Below are 24,819 nucleotides of genomic sequence, written 5' to 3' on the forward strand. Positions count from 1 at the left end.
TAATGCATATTCTCAAAATATGTTTTACCTCTTGTTTGCTTCAAAGTGCACATGATGTATGAGGAAAAATAAACTAAAAAACTAAAATTGAAACGAAATTTATGCATAAAATGTAATTATATCGTAATAAATATTTTATTGATATTTATGTAACAATTTTTTTAACTCAAGATAGATAATAAATATTTATTTTTAATATTTAATTATATTTATTTTTAGTACAAGAGAGTTTTAATATTTTAATTATATTAATTTATAATTTTTTTATTCTATCATATTTATTAAATTATTCATAAATTTTGTATTGATTTTTCTTCACCTATTACTTCCTCTCCCACTTCACCCTAATTTAAACATTTTCTGTTTCCAATTTATTTCTCTTTCTTTTATTTTTTTTACTTATTTTCTACTCCATTATCCAAAAAGTGGTTTAATAATCTTTTTAACATAAAATAGCTTCCCTTTATTTTATTTTAATTTAACAAGTTTGACTATGACCATAATTATGAATTATCCGTATGCGATTTGAATTTATTGTAATATATTAATTATAAACTTCCTGAAAAATCTTTTTACTAATTCTCTTAAAATTAAATTAAAAAATCATTAAATACTGTTAAATTTCCCAACATATTAAATATATTTATTTTTCATTTAATACTTTCTTTGTAAAATACTAGACAAGTTGTTATAGAAATATATACTATTACACAAGTGAATAAATGTTTGATTAAAATCTCAAAGATGACTTGAATTTAAATTCTTAAAATTCTCCTTTTACCCTTTTGTATAATAATTATAAAACAATTATGCTAATTTGTTTTATTTGAAAGGCATCACCTTACCTTTATTTATTTATAAAAGAAGTAAATGAAGATATATATCTTTGTTAACATAATTGTAAACATCTGTATAAAATCAATGATAATTTGTAGTGTCAACTTCTGTATTATATTCATGATTTATTGTAAAGTTCACTAATGGGATATTCATTAATTTAATTATGCTCATGAAGAAAAATTCATGAAAAAAAATATTTTAAATATTCTAAGAATTTTCAACTATTAGTTAGAATATATTACATAAATCAAATAATTTTTTTTTATTCAAAGTGAATACCACCACATTTTCATGCTAATTTTTCCACACTACTTCAAGAAAAAGCAAACAATATTAAGATAACCAAATTTAAATTCTTTACTGAATTTTAATGCATTATTTATTTTGAAGAGAACAATAACATAAAAAAATTTAATAGAGAATTTAAACTCCTAATAATGACACACTACACAAAAAATTACCGCCACCTGGCACTCAACTTACAACCACAAGCCACTGAAAACCCGCCACGTGTCCTGGACCTGCCCAACATGCCACCTGTAGGTCGCAAAGGGAGACGTAACAATAATTCCATAAAAGGGTAAGAGAATCTCCCTGTGCCACACAAATTTACTAAATTACCCTCCACCTTTTCCCCATTACACAGCCTCTGTTTTGTAAAATTTGTATATAACAATTAACAATAGCACACTCGTATGTGTATTTTTGTGTATTCAGGTACGTATCTCTCCATATATGTTACGGATAAGATATACTAAAGGCATCAACTAGATTTAAGCCTCAAAGTTCTAAAAGAAATTTCCATTTTTTTTCTCTCTCTCTCTCTCTCTCTTTGTCGGTGTACGCATATCTTATGCACCTGCTTTCTGTTGTTGTTCTTCTGGTTTGGCTTTGTGGGGTGTAACAAATTGTGGTTTTTTGGTTGAGGGTAACTGAAAGGTGGATTTTTGTGTGGAAAAGAGAGTGCTTTTGCTGGTGGGGTGGAGTGTATGATAGACGGTGGTTTCTGGATTTGCAGTTTGGTGGTTTTGGAAAGGGAAGGTGCATGTGGGATCTCAACTGGGTTCTATGTTTGGTGAAGAAGGGTTTGGGGGAAGGGAGAATAAGCTGGCACTGTTGTGGGTTTGTGATAATGAGCAGGGGTAGGTGGGGCAAATGTGGGTGAGGAAAAGGGTGTGAGAAATTTTATGTTTTGAGGGAGGTGAATTTGAGACCTGATTTTGTTCAGTTTGGGCTTGATCTTCACTCTATAGGTATGTTTTGGAGAATTTTTGGGTGTCAGGGGAAAATGCAGCGAGAACACTGGAAAAAGGTGGAGTTTTTATTGTGTGGTGTGTATTTGTGCTGATTGGCGTTGTAATTGTGTAATTGGGATTGGGGAAAAATGATTGATTTTGTGTGCTTTTGTTTAATCTGAATGTTGTGTGAGAGAGAAATTTTTTTAGTGTGGTGAGTCCATGGTTGTGTTGGTGAATGAATGGTTTATGCTGAGAATTTTTCAATATAGCATGTCTCCTTAGAGTCCATCCATGATTTGGTTTCTCTTTCTCTAGAATGTTTCTAACACATGATTTGGTTGGCACCGCAAGATCTTTTTTTTTTCAACATTTTTCGGAGGGTTTGGTGAAATTTACTTGCTTTTTAAACGAATTAGATTGCTTTTTTATTGACCCATAATATTTTGATTTTCTCTTTCCACACTTGTTGAGTTGAGCCTTGTCAAGTTGGTGTCAGTACCAAATGGCATTCCCTGGTTTACATGCTTACAAGTTTGACCTAATCGGATAGGATTTTGTCTACTATTTATTTTTGTTTTGTTAGGATTCTAGTTTATTCTATTTTCTCTGTGCCTGCATTCCTTCTTTTACAGATTTTATGGAATGAGTTTCATTTATTTTTGAATAATTAATTATGTTTAATAAAGTGTATAAACACTTGAGATTTGGAGTCGGTGAACGCATGTGGATTTTATGTGTTGATGCTTGATCTTGCAGAATCAGTGTGTACATCCCTGTTGAATTGAAAGAAAATAGAAAATCTTGATTTGCTTCCATGTAAATATGTATTTGATTTTGAACAATAAGTGGTGACATAATGTAGAAATATGTATTTGATATTGAAGGGCATAAGTAATTTTCTTTTTTAGTCTACATATAAACTTATTTTATTAATAAATTTTGATGTATATTATTAAAATGTCAATTTAAACGTGATACACATAGTTTATTTAAACTTTTACATGTATTTTAAATGTTATATAAGTTTGTGTTTTATTTTAGTTTTTAGCATCATAAAATTATGATATTATATATTTTTTAATATTTGTTTCTGTATTTTTTTATTAAAATAATTTTATTAATACTTGTTCAATCCCAGTTGAACAATACCTTGAACCAGCAATTACCAGTTCAATTTTAAAAACATAGATCGAAGCAATGCATGTTTTTGTGTTTAATATATATAGGTTAGTTTGGCTGTGTTATTCCAATGTGTGTGAAAATGATCATATTCTTGGAGACAAAATCTAACTGTTTTTGAGATTATAACACTTTTTGATACTATGGTAATTCCATGATATGAATTTTCTAATATAAAACAATCTTTTTATTCTGTATGTTAATTTATCCGTGAGAAGGAAAACATGTTTTTTATTTTAATTTCTATCTATATTGAAGTTTTTGCTTTTACTTTGTTGCTTTAGTTTGATTTGCGAATGTTTTCAGACTTTCAAAGTCTAACTTTCTGGATTTTGCTCATAAGTTACAGAGATGGACTTTTTCTCTGAATATGGTGATGCCAACCAGTACAAGATTCAAGAAGTCATTGGAAAGGGTAGCTATGGTGTTGTCTGTTCAGCCATTGACACTCTCAGTGGAGAAAAAGTGGCAATTAAGAAGATTCATGATATCTTCGAGCATACATCTGATGCTGCTCGAATTCTCCGTGAGATAAAGCTGCTCAGACTTCTTCGACATCCTGATATTGTAGAAATAAAACACATTATCCTGCCTCCATCATGGAAGGACTTTAAAGATATTTATGTTGTTTTTGAGCTCATGGAGTCTGATCTTCATCAAGTCATTAAAGCCAATGATGACTTGACAAAAGAACACTATCAATTTTTTCTTTATCAATTACTTCGAGCACTCAAGTTCATTCATACTGGTAAACATTGCTATGTTTTAGTTACTTGTATATGTGAATGCACATTGTGTGGCTAATGCCTATAACGTGTGCCTTCTACTTTCAGAAGTTGTATCTGAAACTGAATGCTTTTCAAGCATTCCAACCAATAGTGATGTTAGAATTGTGCACATTATCTTTATCAGTTGCTTTGGTTTCCTTTTTTATTTTCACTTCCCCCTTGAATCCTCTTAAAATTGCATGCCTTAAGTATTTGTCAAAATGTGAGACCTTCGTTAAGGGGAGGGTCTAACATTTGTCTATTTCTTAACAAGTATGTTAGCACTGATGTCAATATTGGGTATCTAATTCTTAACTTGTATAATGCAGCAAATGTCTTTCATCGAGATTTGAAGCCAAAGAATATATTGGCAAATGCAAACTGTAAGCTTAAAATCTGTGATTTTGGGTTAGCTAGAGTTGCCTTCAGTGACACACCAACAACTATATTTTGGACGGTATTTTTTCTGAACATTTGCATCGTTTGCTTCCTTCATATATTTTAATTTATTTAAGCTTTTCTTGTTTTCATTTTTGTTGTTATTTGGGAGGGAAGAGAATGAATTTTCTTTTTCCTTGTTTAATGCATTTGTCTGTAGGATTATGTTGCTACAAGGTGGTATAGAGCTCCAGAGCTATGTGGATCATTTTACTCAAAGGTATGGATTTTCCAGATTTCTCTAGACATTAAAAAAGTGAGAGACAAAGTAATGTACTGAGTGTCGACTTACCATGCCGTCATCAAACATTCATTCTTTTATCTCCTTTTCCATCAATTAGCTAACCACATGACCTAGGACTGAAGGCCAATCTGTTCTTTTTGCTATCAGTCTGTAAGTTACATATGTTTCTGGTATTTTTTATCTGCCATCAAACCAACACTTCAGTTTTGACTGCAATACCATTGTCTTTGTGAAGGAAATTTGTGATACATTGAACTAACATTTTGGTGTTCGATAATAAATTATTTTTACTCTGTGTGAAGCTAATTGTGTTTCTCTGTACCGGTAGTTTTTGTACGTCATTGGTATTTGTTTTTTGTCAAGAATCATAATTATCGATAGTAGCAATATACGGTTTAGCATATATGTGGTGTATCTTGTGAGTGGACTGGAAGCAAATTACTTACATTTACAAGTAGAGATATATCCATATGTTTCTCGCACATTATAAACTTACGAAGCATAGTAAACATGGGACACTATTTCTTGTATAGCTTTAAGGGAAAACATCTATTTATGTGAATAGTGGCTGTTGTTAAATAGTCCATTCTGAACTTTTTATTTTATTTGGTTGCAAAATGATACACCACAGTGGTACCATTTCTAGGTTCATATTTTGTAGGTCTAAATTTTTAGTAAATTTTGATGCAGTATACACCAGCAATTGATATATGGAGTATAGGTTGTATCTTTGCTGAAGTACTAACGGGAAAGCCACTTTTTCCTGGGAAAAATGTAGTACACCAATTGGACCTGATGACAGATCTGCTTGGGACACCTTCACTGGATACTATATCACGGGTAAATATTTTCTTCAACTGTAGAAGAACCATTCAAGTTGCGTAGCTTAGTTCTGAACCAAAAGTTACCAAAGCCAGCTTGTAACCATTTTTTGTGATGGATGCAGGTCCGCAATGAGAAAGCAAGGAGATACCTAACTAGCATGAGGAAAAAACAGCCTGTGTCATTTGCTCAAAAGTTTTCCAATGCTGACCCTTTAGCACTGAGACTACTGGAAAAGTTGTTGGCCTTTGATCCAAAAGACCGGCCTACCGCCGAAGAGGTTTGTTTGTTACATTGTGCTCTACTGTTTATGTATGTGTATTGAAATGTGGTATCTATAATGTGGACAATAAAATATATAATGAATCATAACAGTGAATAACAATCTATAATGTGGTATCTTGACAGTCGTGCTTAATGTTTCTTAAATATTTTTGTGTGTTCAGGCGTTGGCTGATCCTTACTTCAAGGGGCTGGCAAAAGTTGAGAAGGAGCCATCTTGCCAGCCTATCACAAAAATGGAATTTGAATTTGAAAGACGAAGAGTCACAAAGGATGAAATTCGAGAACTGATTTTCCATGAGATTCTAGAGTATCATCCTCAACTATTGAAAGACTACATGAATGGAACTGAGAGAACTAACTTTCTTTATCCAAGGTTTTTGTTTTAGTAATTGGTTTCCAACTGTTTATCCATGTTATCTTTTTTGCCATCTTGATAATTGTCAATTTCGAATTTCAATTTCATCGTAGTTTACTTTTTTGGTGCAATTCTTTACAGTGCCGTTGATCAATTCAGAAAGCAGTTTGCTCATCTGGAGGAAAATGGTAAAAATGGTCATGTTTTGCCACTTGAAAGAAAGCACGTTTCTCTTCCAAGGTAATATTTCTGATTCATAAATTCAGTTGCTCATTGGATTTCTTGTGACATTTGATACATTCAAATTGCAGTGGTTACTTTTTATTATATTATGCATATGTTAAGATGCTAATCACAAGATTGAAAGTCCTATAATATAAATCACTAATTTGATTTTAGCCATGATCTATCAAATAGAGACATGCAAAAGTAGATTTTATCCATTTTATTGGTTTTTGTTACAATAGCAAAGTAACAATTGTTGACAAGAGAATGGTGTTTTTTTACAAAGATGTGACTGACTCTCCTTTTAAAAGTAAAGTACCAAAAATGGCAACAACTAGGAGTTGCTGATCCTTTGTTCAGGCCTGCTAACATTTTTTATGAAGTCAGAGTGGTCTATAGTATGGTAATTTATAGCTGACAAGCACTTCTTGTTGAAGTAACTTCCCAACCTTAGTATTTAGCTGCTCTTTCAATATCTTAGCATAATGTGCAGCAATGACAATTTGGTAGACCAAAATCAACCTCAACAACTCCATGCTGCATTTCTCCCATTCTAATATCTTTTCTTTTTTATCTGTCTCTTAAGGTTTTTATGTAGAAACCAAGATATGTAATAAGCTTTCTTGATCCCAATAAAATAATTATAAGGTTTGCTATTTTAACATTTTCATTTCTACTTCACAATAAATACATATATTTAAATTAATTAAAGATTAGGTGGATAATATGGATATAATTGACAAAAATTTAATTAGTATTATCTTGAACTTTAAAAACAACATATATATATATATATATATATATATATATATATATATATATATATATATATATATATATATATATATATATATATATATATATAGAAACAAAAATCGTTCAAAAGTATGACAATTAAAAGGGAATGGAGGAACTATTAATAATTTGTATGATTCATGTTGATTTTAAGGAGACCATAATATGTTTGATTATATTCTCTTGCTTTTGACTTATTGACAGGTCAACCATTGTACATTCAAATACAATACACCCAAAAGATCAAACAAACATTGCTGCCAGCAAAAACCGACCAACTGCTGAGGAATGCAACAGGAATTCCAGAGATGCAAAAATTCTAGTGCCAAGGTCAATGCAGGGACCACAAAGAATTCCACTAGGTATGGGGTTGTTATCATTGTTATCTGTTAAGTTTACATGCATAATCATTGATTAATAATTAAGGGAATGTTTGATTCCCTTCTACCTTTTGTGTTTTGAAACCATTTCACATTATTCAGCAATTAATTTCACATTATTCAGCAATCAATTCCTTATCCAAAATTTGTTTAGTTTTGAAATTTGTTTTCGGAACAAGTGTATTTTTTTTAAGCCAAAATTTGGAAAGAACTGATGAATGTTTTCTCATCCTTCAATGCAGTATCATCTTCTAGGAGCCACCTTTTGTTACTATATTATAGAAAATCGAAAACCCTTTTTTGAAACAATAAACAAACAAGGCCTAATAATCTCTTTTTTTTTTTCCAGCAAAACCTGGTAAAGTTGTGGGGCCAGTTGTTCCATACGACTTCGATGACATTGTCAAGGATTCTTATAATCCTAGGTCGTTTGTCAGAGGTTCTGTGCTTCCTACTCAACCTGTTCCCCCAGCTTACTATTATCATCAGAGATCTAGCAGTGGAAACCAAGAAAGGGCAGCAACAGAAGCTGGCAAGAGTGTGCCTTCGCAAGCAACACATCCACAAGAACAAGTTGGAGTTAATCCCAAGATGGCACCTGAGATAGCTATTAATATTGATACAAATCCCTTTTTTATGACAAGGGCAGGAGTTAACAAGTTAGAGCAAGGTGATCAAATAGTCATAGATACAAACTTGTTGCAGCCAAAGACATATGGTGGAAACAGTGCTGCAGCTGGTGCCCCTGCTCATAGAAAGGTAGGTCCTGTTCAGTATGGTATGACAAGAATGTTCTAGAAGAAGGGTGTTTTTCTTGTGAATAATTTGACCAGGGGGGGAGGAAATCTCTGCAGAAAAAGGACATTTTTAGGACAAGAGAGCTGTTGTCTTGGTGATGGTTTGTATAAAATGGGAGTGAGGGAGCTTAGAGGGAGTTCTTCCCTAAAAAAGTGTTAGCTTTCTCTGTTCTATAAAGGTATGAATTTTGGTTACAACTATGCTATCAAGAGACTTTTGATAAAGAAATTTAGACCTGTATTATAAGTTAATCCCCACAACCTCAGTTTTGGTGTGTGCAGTGAAGACACATCCTTGAAACAAATATCTGGAGTGTTTGTACTTCTAAATGGACTAATTGGATTTCACAAAACTAGCATCTCATATACCTCAACAAATATTGGCTTTGATGAGAATAAAAAATATAAACAACTTAAATGAACAAGTTTTGTTTTTTGGTCTTTAATTTTTCACTCCTGAAAAAATTAAATTATTTATTTTGGCCTATGTTGTCATGGGTCAATTATTGTTTGTGTTTAATAAACGATACTGTACTCCAACGGTGACACTAGTTTTACGATAGTGAGTCATTACAAGATCTTTAAAATTTTCAATTTAATTTAAAATAAAGTCGAGAATTAAAATAGTGATTTTAGGTTTTAGAAAAATCATAGGAAAAGTAAAATATTTAACGAGAAGTAAAGTCAAAATTACTAAAATAGAAGACAATTTACTAAGGGAGTCATGAGAATGTGTGAAATTGAGATTAATTCAATATTTAAGGAGGCATTTGATAGAATATATTTGATTTAGTTTTTCTTTTAATTTTAAATTGGACATGTTTATTACATTTGATTTAGTTTAAAAAAAAATAGTAAACAATGTTTCTCATAAATGAATTTTGGTAAAATTTTCTAAAAAATAGTTCTCATGAGGTGACATATAACCTTTGTAAGTTAAAATGAAATTTTGGAATATAAAAAAATAGCATGTTATGTTCATTAAATTATTTAATGTATCAAATAATTAAGAGGAAATTTATGTAAATATTTTTTACTAAATTTTATTTGTTAGTTTCTGGAATATCTTATTTTTCTTACACCCAATGTTTCCTAAATAAAATCTCATTAAATTTCTATAAAAATTGATGTTTAACTTATAATAAATTAATTTAACCTTAAAAGAGTTTTTATTTTTATTTTTCTATAAAAGTTAATTAAATAAAGTTTCAGCTAGATAAGGTTTTTGACGTTTAAATCCAACATTTCACGAGGGAAAAAGAAAAGCATAACAGAATGAAACTCTAAGCGCGCGAAAGTTGCATTCTCTTCTCCCTTTCCCTGAAAATCCTCCCAAAATTTCTCGGAAAATGCTCGTCCTCGAGACCTCGTCATCGTTTCTCTCGCACTACTTTCCACTGTTCCCCTCGCTCCTCCCTTTCGCCACCGAGAAATCACGAGCACTCTTCACACCGATCTGAATCTCCTCGATTTACTTTCTACCACCGCGATGGATATCGCGAACGGCGCCGTGTCGAAGATGGAGGCGCTGGAGCGCGATAATGCGTCGAAGAAGGATGAGATCCAGGACCTGAGGAAGGAGATCGAGTCGCTGCGGCGAGAGGCGGAGGAGCTGGAGTCAGAGGTGAATGCTGCCGAGGAGGCTGGATCAGAGGCGGCGGCGCTGAGCAGCGTGCTCGAGGATCAAGAGAGAACGCTGGTGTTTCTGGAGAGAGAGACGAAGACTTTGAAGCAGCTGAACGCAGAGTGCGAGATGAAGGTGCGCGATCTGGAGCGGAGGATCGGCGTTCTGGAAGTGCGGAAGAGCGAGGAGCAGAGCAAGAGAGTTCGCGTGGAGGAGGAGATGAGAGAAAAGGTTGGCGAGAAAGAGAAACAGATTGAAACGCTAAAGCAGAGAATCAAAGATTTAGAGGAAGGGAAGGCTGTTGAAAGGATAGGGAACGGAGAAAGAGGAAATGAAGAAGAGAAGAAAGGATTAGGGTTTATGTGGCCGCTGGTGGCTGCCGGAGGTGCCGCCGTGGTTGCTGTGTTTTATTTCTGTTTTCGAAAACGTAGGTGACACTTCAAGGTGACATACTCAACTTCATTCTCTTTTTTTTTTAATAATAATAGGAATTATATTAATAATATTTTTTTAATATTCTTTAACACTTTAAAATGAACTATTCTTCAATTAATAATGATTATTTAAAAAAAAAGTAGAGTATAGAGAATTTCTTTTGTTAACTTTATACATTGAAATAGTATAAAGATTAATTTTAATCACTTATTGTTGTTGTTACATTTTTACACTTTTATATTTAAATTATTGTTTTGATAAAATCATTCTTTATTGCAGAATTAATGACATTTTTATATATCAAGACTATGCACTAGTGATTTTAATTAGTGTTTATGTTTTTTTTACTTAATTGAAAAGTTTATTTGACTTTTATTTCTAATGTTGAGTAAACACGATTTTGTAGTAGCTTGTAACGTTTGTAAATATTTTTTGAAATGGTGTTCAGTAAGCTCTAATTTTTAACTTTTTATAATTATTTTAGTTGTCTTTACAATATTTATTATTATTTTTTGTTTTTTATATAAGAAATAATTTGATATTCTGTTATTTACTTACAAAACACAACTTCATTATTTTCTTAAACATGATGTGGAAATTTTTTATTTTACTTTTTATTAAATAACATACCGACACCGAAAAAAATGTTTTATTTTGTGTTATATTACATTATTTATTTTATCTGTAATAACATGTTTCTTTTACAAGATTATTTTACATTGGTTATTTTTAACTATGACAATATTATATTATTTTTAGAATTATATTTTAAAATATTTTAAGTATTGCATTAATGAACATAAATTGTTTTATCTAAAAAAGTATGGAATACTTTATTCTAAATTTGAATAAAAATATTGGAAGTAATAATAATAATAATAATAATAATAATAAAAATAATAAAAACAATATAATATGAAAAAAATATAGCAATTAAAATTATAAAATATTTTTTTTTTTTAAAATTTTCGTTTGATGTTTGAAAATTAATTTAGGTTTATTAAATTTTATTTGATTTACTTGAATTGAATATTTAGTTTACTACCACTAAACACAAAATTGATTTAATATTAAATAATATTAAGTGAAGTTTTCGGTGGATATTATTCTTTTATTAAAGTTTATAAGTTTTTCTTAATTAATATTATCTTTAGTTCATATTGATAATAATAATTTTGGTTGATATTAATCATAATTATTGTATTTTTTTATCAAGTTTTTGAATAATGATACTGAGAAAAATGTAGTAGTGAACATTGGTTAAAATTTTATTAATCAATGTTATCAGAATATTTTTTTTCTTCTTTAATTAGTCATGTGAAATACAATTTAAATGTACAAGGGAGCGAGTATTTATTTGTATCTTAATCCCTCTTGATTAAAACAACTTAATTATTATTTGAACATAATTATTTATCATTAAAAATTTAAGTATTATTTAAAACATATATACTCTTAGTTATTATTTGGAATATAAATACTCATAACTTAACCTTGAATATTGTTTAAAACAATAATTACTACTCACTAGATCTAAAATATTATAGAAAATATAGTTACTTTTGATTAAAGGTTTTACAAAGAAAGAGAGTAATAAAAAAATCATAAGGATTTTGTTCACTAGGTAAAGAAACACATCTTTTAACGAATATAGGGTAGAACACTATTAGTTTGTTATATGAACATATATTATTCTTATGAAATTAAGGGCATAAAAAACTTTGAGCAACAAATTTGTAATATTTTGATGACTTTTGACCACTTCGTTATCTTTCTTTAACTTGGAAGACTATTGATATGAAAATTTATGTGGCTTTAATGTTTGTATATTCTTTAAACAACATTCTGATTGTGAAAATAAATTATAAGGCCTTAGTGAGAGAACTTTCATCTAAAATGGAGTAAAACTTATATTCACATGTGACAGATAGTCTTTCCAATGTTTACATAAGCAAAATCTGTTGGATAGACGTGAAGATGAGAACATTTTCTACAATACAAAATAAACTCAAAGAATTTCGTTAGGTGCAACGTTAACTTAAAAAATGTGTGTATTTTTTTAATAAAAACTGTGCTTTTCAAATGAGGCTCACACATGCTATATCGTCTATCAGATAAAACATTATGTGTTTCACATGATTTATTTTCAAATTATCATCTTACTGACGAATCATATTTCTGCTTACACTTTGTTGTTTAACTTCATTTAATCAAGATTAATAAGGATCCGTTAGACTTTATACTAACAAGCCTAGTAAAAAAACAATCTTATAAATATTGATTAAGAAAACCTTTTAAATAAGTAATATCTCCATCAAAATTGATTTTTCTCAAATTAGTAAAATAAGAAAAAAATACAAAAAAAGGAGATAACACTAGTGCAAATAATGCATATTACACTAGTTCTAGAAGACATATTACATCGATACTTCTATTGACATAGATCTTAACGATGTAAAATGTTAATCACATATTACACCGTTTATAAAAACCAGTGTAATATGTGTCAAAATTTGAGTAAAATAATTAAAAAATATAGCACCCAGAAGGAACATATTACACCGGTTGTATGCCATAATTGGTATAATAGGTGCTTCAGAGTCACATTCAATCCACATATTACACCGGTTAGGACCCACAATCGATCCTAATTCTTCAACACCATTTTCATACACATCAGTGATACAACTCACATTTATCCAACTTCGATCCATGACTACGTAATAGAAGAACTTATCTATCATTGTCTCTCAATTTTTATTCAATGTATTATAAAACACAATACACATTCTCGAGGGTCTATCACTCCTAGACCCAATACCAAAGCGTTCAACATATAACAATTTTAAAAAATTAAAATATAATACATTATATTCCAAACATAATACATTATAAAACACGGTACACATTATTGATGGTCGATCCCCTCGAACCCAATACCAAAGCATTCACCATATAACAATTAAAACAATAATTAAAAAAAATTAAAACATAATATATTATAAAACACAATACACATGTCTGAGGGTTGATCACCTCCAAACCCAATACCAAAGTGTTCAACATATAACAATTACAAAATTTAAAATATAATACATTTCATCCATATACATTATAATAAAACTGATTACCTATATAAGCAAATACTTTAATTTGTAAAACAAATAATAAGTTAAAATTAAAATAAAATTATTTTAAAACTTTTTTTTATCTATGAGAAACCTATTATACCGGTTGGACTAACCAATTGGTGTAATATGTCTAGTGTCAAACTTTTTTTTAAAACTTATTTTTTACCTCTGAGAGACATATTACACCGGTTGGATCAACCATGTAATATGTCTAACGCTAAATTATCTTTTTTTAATTTTTTTTAACTCTCAGAAACATATTACACGAGTTGGATATCAAATATTTACAAAAATGACATCACGTTTTTATTTATTCTAGTTATCAATTAACCAATTTAATATATTCTTGTAGCATGCTTTATTTACACCAGTGTAATATGAAATAATATCAAATTATTACTTAAATGAAGTTTTAAATAATTTATTTTTAAATAATTAAATTACTCACATTGTAAAATTTTAATTTTTTTTATAATTCTCTACTCCAACAACTTATTTCATTATAAAATATTTTATTTTTTTTATAAGAGAAATTCACTTAACATATTCTCTCCTCCAAATGATAATTGTTTTTTATTCTATTGGTTTGATAACATTTGTGAATGGCTAGAATTAGTCATTTAAAAACAAATTATGCATCACCTTACATTGTTTTTTAGAATTTTGTTGATTAATGTTTGTTTATATTAGTTAAAATATTAATGCAAAAATATTAATTTAAAATTAAAAAAAAATTAATCATAGGATTTTGGTCCTCTAATTATATTTAATATTTACCTGATTTGATTCTTTAACATTTTGGCGTAAATTTATTCCTGTCAACTTTTATATAACAATGTTAAATCTTACCGAAAATTTGGGTTTATTTTGGTACTCTAAAACTAAGGGTTTTTCAGACCTAAAATTTGAGAAATTTCACAATTTAATCAAAGTAACTTTAGTTTCATTACTCATTAATAGGATTCATTAAATGTAATCATTTTATGAGTTAGTGAGAGGCAATAAGCATAAAATCAAAGCTCTTATATGTGAAGTATACTTTTAGGCGTAAAACATGAAAATGAGTTCATGTATGCTTATTGTGGAAGCTTTTATATAACGATTTTAAGCATATATAATGATTGAACAAGTGATGTTTCATCAATCCATAAATACTTTCTCGAATGATTTTTTTTATATATTTTAGATCATTGTTCTTCAAACATTGCTTCTATATACATGATTTTTCACTTAAAATAATTCTGATTTAATTAACTTTTTATCACTTTTCTTTATTGTAAAGACTTATTTTCATCAACAGAAGACTTTCTTACGTTCAACTTTGTATACATAGTTAAGATAATTAAAGTTATCCTCTTGTACTAACTTTCATATATAATCATTAAATAAATGATAACTTGGTGGGTTTTCTTCCTAACTCTCTTAGTAACTTTAGTGGGAGAAGATTGATGAGGCTTATCGCTAAATTTGGAGGGTTTTGTGAGAGTCTTACTTGAATTTAGGTTAAGAGTGGTTGTTGCTGGAATAGAAGGTCATGCATAAATGGTTTAGCTCTATTGGTATAACTTCTGTATACAAAAATTTAAATTCTGTTACAGAAAATGTGAATATATATTATCATTGATACATCATACTAACAAATGATAAAAGTAAAAGAATAGATATATAATGTATGTCAAATGTCAATTGTTTTCTTTTGTGTGCACATCAAATGTTATATATAAGTTTTTTTTATTAATGATTTGTAGGTTAGGTCAATTTTGATTATTGACTTTGAAGCTACTTGGTGAAGGGGGTTTTTTTATGTAGTGTTGAAACTACAGATAAAAATATGCTTAGCTGTGGCATTTTGGTTTTCTTAGATGTTAGTAGTATATATGGTTATATATTTGAGCAGCCTTTGTATCTTGTGTTAGAAAAAAATATTTGTATTAATTTTACTTTTTTTTTTTCTGATAAAAAAATTTTATACTGGTCGATGGTGGTGAATATTGGTGGTTGATGTAAGTTTTGTGATGTTTATATAGTTCTTTTTCATTTGTTTTTTTTTTTATACCAATCTTTACCACCCATTACTGTAATATATATATATATATATATATATATATATATATTTTGGATTGTACAATTTAAAAGATAAAACTAATTTGAAAGTGTCATCCAAATTGTCCAATCCATAACATATTACGATTCAAATGGTACAATCTAGAAGAAAATTTAGTTTTCAAAATACATATTATATAGGATGTTATCATCAATTATATAATTTTACTTTTTTTTTTCTACATTCAATTTTTAAGTTTAAATTAAATTGATGAACAATCACTTTTCTATTACCTCCTAATATTACATCATTGGATATGTCAATGTGTCCTTGAGAGAATTACCAAGTTTCACTCATATGTTATTTCCCATATTACATCATTGGATATGTCAATGTGTCCTTGAGAGAATTACCAAGTTTCACTCATGTTATTTAACTGAGTATCCTAATTGTGTATATTATCATGGTTATCCTCACCATTAAAGGAAAGTATTATATGATCACATTTTTTTTTATATTTTGTGTGTGATTCTCCCAAAAAGGAAATACTGTTTATTCAAGGCGATAACTAATATATCAAAGAATTAAATACATAAACTCCTATAGTATATATGGGTTGAAATATTTCAAATATTTTATTATAGATATATAATACTCTTTGTTGAAAAAAAGTATAAAAAGTATCAATTTTGTTTTCTGAAATATACTATTTCTTTTTTGGGGTGGTTGAAATTTGAAAGAAAAAACTTTGAAACAGTCAATGTCTAAACAAAATTTAATTAATAAGCCTTGTGAACCTATAAATTTATAAAAAAAGGTAAAATAAAAACATTAAAGAGACAAACCATTGTGAATACATAATTCCATGAAACGGGATATAAATAGCTTCAAATCCATTCCCTTAACAACATTTCATGCAATTCCAATACACCTTACATGCAATATAACAAGAACATCTTCCCTCATAGAATTTGTTTGGATCCAAGGTAGAATTGTTTTTGAGAATATTTTTAGAGTTTGTCTATTAAAAGAATTATGTAACTTGTATCCAAAGGTGTTTATAATGAATCCATGTGTTTTCCTTCCTCATATAATGTCCATTTGAATTGATGAAATCATGTGGAGGTGCATGCAACATGCATGATTGATGCAAGGTCTATTCAATTTGATCTAAGAGATTTTCCCTGCGGCATTCATATGGGAGACCATGTGCATAACGTCTTAAATCTTGACAGTAATCATAGACCACCCATTTGGAAAGAACCCTTTGCATTTCATTCTTTTTCTCTTGACTAAGACCAGTGCTTTTTCCACCATTGAAACCTTTGCATCCTGCAGCACCATCTTGATCATTTGCAATGCAAGCATTGGAATTGAAATGTCTGAAGCCTGCAACGAATGGAGAATTTGACAGATCCAGCTTCACTGCTCCCCATCTTGTTGCCCAAGAGTCTCCATTCCACAGAGTTGTGTAAAGCCTCATGGGTCTGCTTGTTGGGAAAGGAACACCAATACTTTCTCTATTCAGCATAACCCTGATGGGAATGTCATCCACCAAGATTCTGAAATCACAGCAAAAACATTTTTTGTGATTCAGTATAAAGGGATTTTGAACAAACAAAAGAGATTAGTGTAGTAATAATGATCCGTTTGTTACTTACACTATGCGATTAGGGTTCCAATCAATGGAATAAGTATGAAAGTCCTCGGTTGGATCGAACCAAAGATAGTACTGCATCTCACGACCTCCAACACCATCTGCATATATATTGGTTGAGAGCAGATAAGGGTCTCCTGTCAAATTTCCCAAGAACTCTATATCTATCTCATCATGGTTGTCTCCTTGAGAACTTAGCTGCACATCAAACAGATATCAACAACTTTGCCATAAACCAATCATGCTTTCTACAAAGTGAAATGTTGTTAATTGAAAATATAATCTTATGTTGATGCAGGGTTTGGTGGAAAGAAAAGATATTAACAATGAATGTGGAGGAAGACATACGTAAAAGGCTGTGACAGTTCCAGCAGAGTTTCCTGGTACGAGCTTGATTTGCATGTCGAATCGTCCAAACAAGTACTCATTCTTGGACACAATGCCTGAGCCAGAATATTCATCCATGGTGAGGGTCATGCTTTGTCCTTCATCTTTTATGTCAACCCTTACATCTCCAAAGAGATTGTCAAAATCTTCGTAGAAATTCCCACCCAATGCGAGTGTCGTTATGGCCAAGAAGACAGAAACAAGAAGAGAAACGGAAGCACAGCAAGAAGAAGAAGCCATTTTGAATTGTGTGAATGCTGAGTGTAAAAAAATGTGTATTTAAATCACCTTTTCATGGGAAAAAGGGTTGCTTCATATGTATGTCAACGTATCTGTCAAACACAGGCTGTGATGACTATGGCCTTAACCCCAATGTGGTTGTCGTAATTGCAGTTTTGGGAACTGCAATTGAAAATGTTCAGTGGATAATATGGTTTTTTAAAGGGGGAGAGAGATGCGACAAAAGTTGGATTTCATGGCACCAATGATTTTCATCTTTGGCCCTTCCAATTTGGTGTTGGACAAAAGGTCAAAAGCTTCATCAAAATGGGTAATTGCTTAAGATAGAAATGCTAAACAAAGAGTGATATGTAATAACATTAGTTTTTGCCTTTGCATGCATGCCTATTATATGCCTTTTCTTGTTTTTATCATGCTTTTTTCCAAACAAAATTGACTTAATTCGCTAGGGTTAGTTTATTTTTCTGCCTTCTTTACATATCTTTCTGATATTTCAAACGGGTAACCAAATTTTCTCTTATTCCATCTAAAAATGCTCCTAGACAAATACCAAACACATAACATGATCGATCCATAAATTTTTAATAAATATAATGTATTATATAAATAATCAAACTACACTCAATTAATTCAATCAAATGTAATGAGTGCTAAAATATATGACGATTATTACACGTATAGTTGATATAAATATATAATATGACCGATTTTATAAATTTAAAAGAGAAAGGTTTATAAATTTAAAAGTTCTAAAGGTTATATACAATATAAAACAAATTTATTATTATTTTATTTAAAACATTTTATCTCTCTAAAATATAAAACCTTTATTTTTTTTCTAAAATTTTGAAGCAGCTTCTTATTTTTTTTTTCCATAAAAGTGTATGAATTAGAAGGTGGCTTTTAAGCTAATGTCATAGTTCATATCATTTTTATGTACTTATTATATGTTATAAGGAGTGTTTTTATCTTCACGTATACTAAGAAAATTCTTAAAATTTATGTATACATAAAGTTATCTTGAATGTACATTATATTAAGAAGATCTCTTAAAATTTATGTATACATAAAGTTATCTTGAATGTACATTGAATTTGTATTACACCAAGAAGTATCTTGACATGTTTGATGCACTATGAAAAAAAATCATTATTATTTATTACAAAAATTTGTAGATAAATATAATGTAGGTAATTGTTATTTATGGATTGTCAAAATTCATAAATATATTCATACACTATTATCCACAAATTTAGAATCTAAATAATTGGTAGTTAAAATCTTGGTAGCTAATTAGATATCAATTTAGAAATCATTTAACAATAATATAAACTAATTTAGAAACCAAATTTTTTTTAGTCTTCAAAATGGTCTCTAATTTGGTCACTATAACAACTAATTATTTTTTGTCTCTAAAATTAGTTTCTATTTAATGATTTTCTTGTAGTGTTATGACCCAAGTTGGGGCAGTAAGGTGATGGAAGAATCAATATTAGAGTAAGAAGAAGATAGTGTCTTATTTAGTGTTTCTTCTCAGCTATAATAGATATAAGTGTGGCTGAATTGTGATTTCTTGTTAGGACTGCCGTCAACTACAATTGAGCCTGTGTCGGAGAGCAGTGTGTCTATGGTGGAAGAGAAAAGTCAGGAGAATTGTTAGAGATGGTGGGAAATGGAATTGAAGGTTATTTCAAACGACAAGTCATTTTACGGAAATAAAACTCATGGTATTTTACGAAGGTTCTTAAACCCATGGTATTTGATGAACATATATTTATTCACACTCAATAGCTTTAATAATAAATTATTGGACTATAATAATAAATAAATCCATTGTTTTAATTAATATTCTTCTATTTGAGTTTATTTGGGCCTTTATTATTATCTCTGTTAATTTTGTATTTTTAACCTAAGTTGCTTCTTTTGGATCAAAATAGGAAACTGAAATAAAGAATTAGAGAATTAAATATGCAAATATCTAAGAATTTTTGTTGGGATATTTTCTAAAAATTCTGCAAGTAAAATTCTTCAGCAAAATGCTTCAAAAATAGAGAAAATATACTTTGAAGATATTATTCAAGAAAATCTTCGGCAATATCTATCACAACAATGTTGGAATCAATTACAATCAAGACATAAATCTGAAGAAAATTGGAAACAATATTTCTAGAAGAAAAGCAAGAATAAAATCTGAGACTATTTGGGAATGAAGATATATGTTTAATAATTTAGAAACAGGAAAGGAAACATCTGATAATTGTAAAACAATATCATAAGGCGTATTTTTAATATGATTTTGTGCAAGGGAAAGAAGATTATAAAAGAGACTTCAGAGGAAGGAAGAAGCAACTTTTTAGATCGCGTTTTAGAGGAGCAAACACATTATAGACCTAGTTTTCTTTTCTTCTTTGTAATTCTTTTGTTTTGCCTCCGCATGGAAGGCTAAACCTTTTTGGTTGATTCCTTTGTAATTTCTCATTAAGTTTTGAGGTTTTGGTCAATAAAAGTTTCATTTTTTAATTCTCTATAACAGTTGTTTTAATATTCTAATCTTATGGAAAACTGGTTTTTGTGAGAGGTTGTACTTGAACGCATGATTGAGATTCTTCCTTATCTTAAACTTTGCTATTTTAGTTAATTCACATTGTTCTAATTAATTTCTTGGGCGCATGATTCAAGAGAGAGGAGATAAGCATTCCTATGGAGTATACGCATGGAACAAAGTTGGTATTCATTAAACCAGTAGACACATGCTTTACTGGTGAGCTTCAATTGAATTAGATTAACACATATTTAATTTGGTTTAGCTCTGTTGGAGGATTGAGAAAGAATTCAATGATGGAAGAACTTAGGGATCAACCACTTTTTAGTTGCTATTTTAATATCTTTTATACTTTTTGTACAACTACCTCAACCCCCTTTTATCTTTATTGTTATTGCTAACTTTTATTACTTTGCAGATAGATTCTAAACATCGATCTACTAATGACAACTATTGGATTCGTTGGGAGATGACTTGGGGTCATCTGACCACAATTATACTATCATCTCTCTAGCGTTAGATAGGTCTACGCTAGAATCATATTTAATTTGACAGCAAAATGACAACTATCAGTATTTAACGGAGGTTCTTAAACCCATGGTATTTAACAGAGGTTTGAAACCCATGGTATTTAACAGGGCTTCTGAAAAAAAACCCTGGGGAAACTGCAACCATGGATAAATGACTCAATAGAGGTTTTAACCCTGAATAATGTAAAAATAAACCCCGTTAAAACTATTTTTTCTTGTAGTGAACACCACTCCCGCTGCTCCTCTTCCTCCTTCGCCGACTTCCTTTCCATTTTCAAATAACTATTCCTTCGTCTACTTTAGAAGTTTTAATCTAAACTTAACATTTTGGAAATTTAATTTTTAATAATTAAATTATTGGAATTCATATGTAAAATTTATATGTAATGCTTGACTTTATTTACGTACTAATTCAATTATTCCGATAATATCCTTGAAAAAGAATTTCACCCCAAAGAGGAAAAATTGCGTACAGATTATACCAATGAATAGTTGACACAAAACTACTTTATTGTTACATACAAAAAAAATTCATTTGTAACTCGATTTTATGTATGAATAATAATTTGTACATAATATTCGTATGTAACTTCTAATTTACATACGAATCCAAATTTGTAGGTAATTATCAACAAGTAACAATCAAATTTCTTGTAGTGATGTCAACTCTGAAAAGGTTATCTGTCGCATATGGTTTATTTCTTTACTCCAATTTGAGTGAAAGCTCTATGATTTAGGCTTGATAAGTCATGTTAATTATTAGGATGTTACTTAAGGAAGAGATAAATATTTAATGTTGCACGGAATGCATTTAATGCATCTGTACGTCTTTGCATGGACATATTTAACCTTGAAGGTTAAGTTCTGAGTTGAAGTTTTTCAACGAGAATAAATGATTTGAAATTATAACTTTCTTCAAAGCTCTATATAAAGCAATCTTCCAGGTTGAAGAAAACATACAAGAGAACTAGATTTGTCCAAATGCTACCAATCTTAATGCTTAAAGCTTTAAAGTTTTTTTATGCCCTAAGCTTCGTAAGAACATTGTTTGTGTTCATTACCAAACTAGAAGATTGTATATCTTTGTATCCGTTGAAAGATGTTACCTCTTTGCTTAATGAGTAAAACCTTATAATCTTATAGATAATTTATCTTTGTATAACCATTATTTAGTTAAAAGTGGTTGTGTTCTAAAAAACACTTAAATTTTAGTTAAGAGTAGTTATTGTTGCAAATAATACTAGGTTCACTTGCTAAGAGTGAATTTTTTTTATCAGCAAAATATTAAATGAATGAAAAGGAGACACTTCAGAAGTGTCTCATCCCGTATACAAGTAACAGGAAGCCCTCACCATGTGTAGGCTTACACTTCTAAAGCATACATTCTGAGTTTTCAAAACAAACAAAACAACACTAACCCATTATAAGCCTTACCTATTTCTAAGCATTATTCACTGATCTTAAGTTATGGTCTAAGTTGTTTAAATTTTTTTATAGAGATAAAGGCATCGCAAGACACTTGATTGTTCATTATACTCCATAGCAAAAAAATGTTGTTGAAAGGATGAACACAACCTTGTTGAAGAGAACAACAAGCATGTTGTCACATTTTGGTTTGGATAGAAAGTACTAGGGATAAGGTTGTAAGACATCTTGTTAGTTGGAGAATGATTAATTATTTATAACCAATGAGTTTAAAATTCCAACTCAGGTTTGGCCAAGCAAGCCTACTGATTACACAAGGTTGAAGGTGTTTTTTTGTCCTCCTTACTACTGTGTAGATAAAGGTAAGCTTAAACATATGTTGATGAACTCATTTTTATTCATACTTAGAACATTTAATCTTAGCTTTCTTGGACTATAACTATGGATAAATTCACTATTTTAATTGAAATTTACCTAATTGAGTTTACTTGGGCTTTAGCTGCAATTATTGTTTAATCTAAAAAATTTAATATAGTAGACAATCTAATTCTTATTGCAATAGACGATCTTGTGGAAGTGTCCGCTACACTGATGCAAAGTTTAAGAAGAGTCTGCTACATTGATGTGTGTGACTCTAATTACTCAAAGTCCAATTCACTTCTTTGAAGTAGATTTGGAAACAAAATATCTGAAAGATAATTGGAAACAAATCCACAAAATTTGGACAATTGGAAACAAAATCTGAGAAAAAGAATTGGAGAATAAAATCTACAAAATATCATAAACAAAATCTAAAATATTGAGAAGAAGAATATTGAAAATAATATCTTAAATAGAATTTGAATCCAAAATATACAACGAAAACAATATATAAACGGATATAAGCCATAAGGAGGAAGGACATCATCTTACACTCCACATTCAAGGCGTTTTGACCTAGTGATGTCGTTTTCCTTAGTCTTCTATTTTTTCTTTGTAATTATTTTCGTTTTTCTTTCGTATGGAAGACTAAACCTTTATGAGTTAATTCTTTTGTGATTTCACATTGAATTATAACGGTGCACATTCTTTTATTTGATTGAAAACATATTAATCAATTTTTTTATTAGTAAAAAATAAAATGAATAAAAGGAGACACTTCAAGGATGTCCTAATTCTTATACAAGTACCCAAACATATCTACCACCTAACTTTTTTTTTTTTGGATCAACAATGAATAAATAAAATTAAAAGGGATACTTCAGGGGTATCCCAACCCATATACAGAACCAGAAGTGGACTTCCTATATCATCCACAAAAGAAACTCTCCTTTATGGTTGGAGCAGAACAACCATAAAGTGAGAAAAACATACCCAAAAATATAACCAACAAGTTACCTCAAAGCAACATTCAACTTTACCGAAACCCCCAGAACCGAGGCCACCTACATTCACCTCGCCACACGACAAATTACCCGTGCAGGGAATAACTCGCCATGTAGTTTACTCTGGTGAGCACTAAGTGCCACGAGGAGCACAATCTCTGCAAAATCGCCTGCCGCCAATGCTACTCGCCATGTATGCTCTGACCTAAGGAAACCCCGCTCTCGACGAGGATCCACTCGGGAAATCCCCTCGTCGATGGGCGAGCTGTTCCCTTCATCTCATTGCTCATGATGAGGTTTAACATACATCTTTATCGAACCAACACATCTGGACTTACTCACCTAAAGCTCCAACAGCTTCAAATAAGCTTTCTGGAGAACCCGGCGATGTGTCTACCTCGGCGATTTCCAGTTATCTGATCTTCTGTTCTTCGGATACGGCGATGATGCACAACTTCAGCGACCACCGACTACGCTTGCATGGAGATCGCCGCTTCATCGGCCAGCGATCATGTTGACCTTTGCATAACTTCGGCGACCTCCGATTACACACATATGGAGAACGCCGCTACATCGACCGTCGATCATGTTGACCTTTGCATAACTTCGACGACCATCGACTACACACGCATGGAGAACGCCGCTTCCTCGACCGACGATCATGTTGGCATTTGCATAACTTCGGCGACCACCGACTACGTACGCATGGGGATCGCCGCTTCATCGACCAGCGATCATGTTGACCTTTGTATAACTTCGGCGACCACCGATTACACACATATGGAGAACGCTGCTTCATTGACCGGCGATCATGTTGACCTTTGTATAACTTCGACGACCACCAACTACGCTCACATAGGGATCACCACTTCAACGAACGGTGATCATGTTGACCTTTGCATATCTTCGACTACCACCGACTACACACATAAGGAGATCTCCGCTTCATCGACCGGCGGTGATGTTGACCTTTGCATATCTTCGGCGACCACCGACTACACACATATGGAGAACGCCGCTTCCTCGACCGGCAATCATTTTGGTATTTGCATAACTTCGGCGACCACCGACTACG

The 24,819-nt window shown here is 30.7% G+C and overlaps 3 protein-coding genes across 6 annotated transcripts; 2 read left to right on the forward strand and 1 right to left on the reverse strand.

Moving 5' to 3' along the window:
• The first annotated feature begins 1,539 nt into the window (after window positions 1-1,539).
• On the forward strand, window positions 1,540-8,617 carry LOC137831136 (mitogen-activated protein kinase 20). 4 transcript variants are annotated; one of them, XM_068638687.2, is made up of 10 exons: window positions 1,540-2,093; window positions 3,601-4,005; window positions 4,354-4,481; window positions 4,623-4,682; window positions 5,397-5,546; window positions 5,653-5,808; window positions 5,975-6,186; window positions 6,310-6,408; window positions 7,393-7,550; window positions 7,918-8,617. In XM_068638687.2, the coding sequence occupies exons 2-10, from the start codon at window positions 3,609-3,611 to the stop codon at window positions 8,364-8,366; spliced, it is 1,809 nt and encodes a 602-aa protein (XP_068494788.2). In that variant the 5' UTR covers window positions 1,540-2,093; window positions 3,601-3,608; the 3' UTR covers window positions 8,367-8,617. The 4 variants fall into 4 exon arrangements, with proteins under 4 accessions (XP_068494788.2, XP_068494786.2, XP_068494785.2 ...); XM_068638685.2 differs by having other exon boundaries at window positions 1,548-2,093; window positions 3,607-4,005; XM_068638684.2 differs by having other exon boundaries at window positions 1,552-2,152; window positions 3,607-4,005.
• Window positions 8,618-9,626: 1,009 nt separating this feature from the next.
• LOC137833042 (uncharacterized) lies at window positions 9,627-10,542 on the forward strand. Its single transcript, XM_068641431.2, has one exon. The coding sequence runs from the start codon at window positions 9,855-9,857 to the stop codon at window positions 10,422-10,424; it is 570 nt and encodes a 189-aa protein (XP_068497532.2). The 5' UTR covers window positions 9,627-9,854; the 3' UTR covers window positions 10,425-10,542.
• A 5,918-nt stretch (window positions 10,543-16,460) lies between these two features.
• LOC137833043 (xyloglucan endotransglucosylase protein 1) lies at window positions 16,461-18,151 on the reverse strand. The gene is made up of 3 exons (XM_068641432.2): window positions 17,605-18,151; window positions 17,261-17,454; window positions 16,461-17,161 (listed from the first exon to the last, which is right to left on the reverse strand). The coding sequence occupies exons 1-3, from the start codon at window positions 17,881-17,883 to the stop codon at window positions 16,756-16,758; spliced, it is 879 nt and encodes a 292-aa protein (XP_068497533.2). The 5' UTR covers window positions 17,884-18,151; the 3' UTR covers window positions 16,461-16,755.
• Window positions 18,152-24,819: the final 6,668 nt, after the last annotated feature.

This window comes from Phaseolus vulgaris, chromosome 6 (assembly GCF_051622355.1).
Source record: "Phaseolus vulgaris cultivar YP4 chromosome 6, ASM5162235v1, whole genome shotgun sequence".
NCBI classification, from domain to species: domain Eukaryota; kingdom Viridiplantae; phylum Streptophyta; class Magnoliopsida; order Fabales; family Fabaceae; genus Phaseolus; species Phaseolus vulgaris.

Bases quoted from the DNA above. Each gene is read 5' to 3' on its own strand.
- LOC137831136 (XM_068638687.2), top strand. From the start codon at position 3,609: ATGGACTTTTTCTCTGAATATGGTGATGCCAACCAGTACAAGATTCAA. The intron at 4,683-5,396 runs GTATGGATTTTC...ATTTTGATGCAG, and splicing joins GTGGATCATTTTACTCAAAG to TATACACCAGCAATTGATAT. The intron at 5,547-5,652 runs GTAAATATTTTC...TGATGGATGCAG, and splicing joins CACTGGATACTATATCACGG to GTCCGCAATGAGAAAGCAAG.
- LOC137833043 (XM_068641432.2), bottom strand. From the start codon at position 17,883: ATGGCTTCTTCTTCTTGCTGTGCTTCCGTTTCTCTTCTTGTTTCTGTC. The intron at 17,455-17,604 runs GTATGTCTTCCT...TTTGATGTGCAG, and splicing joins GAACTGTCACAGCCTTTTAC to CTAAGTTCTCAAGGAGACAA. The intron at 17,162-17,260 runs GTAAGTAACAAA...CTGTGATTTCAG, and splicing joins TGGAACCCTAATCGCATAGT to AATCTTGGTGGATGACATTC.
- LOC137833042 (XM_068641431.2), top strand. From the start codon at position 9,855: ATGGATATCGCGAACGGCGCCGTGTCGAAGATGGAGGCGCTGGAGCGC.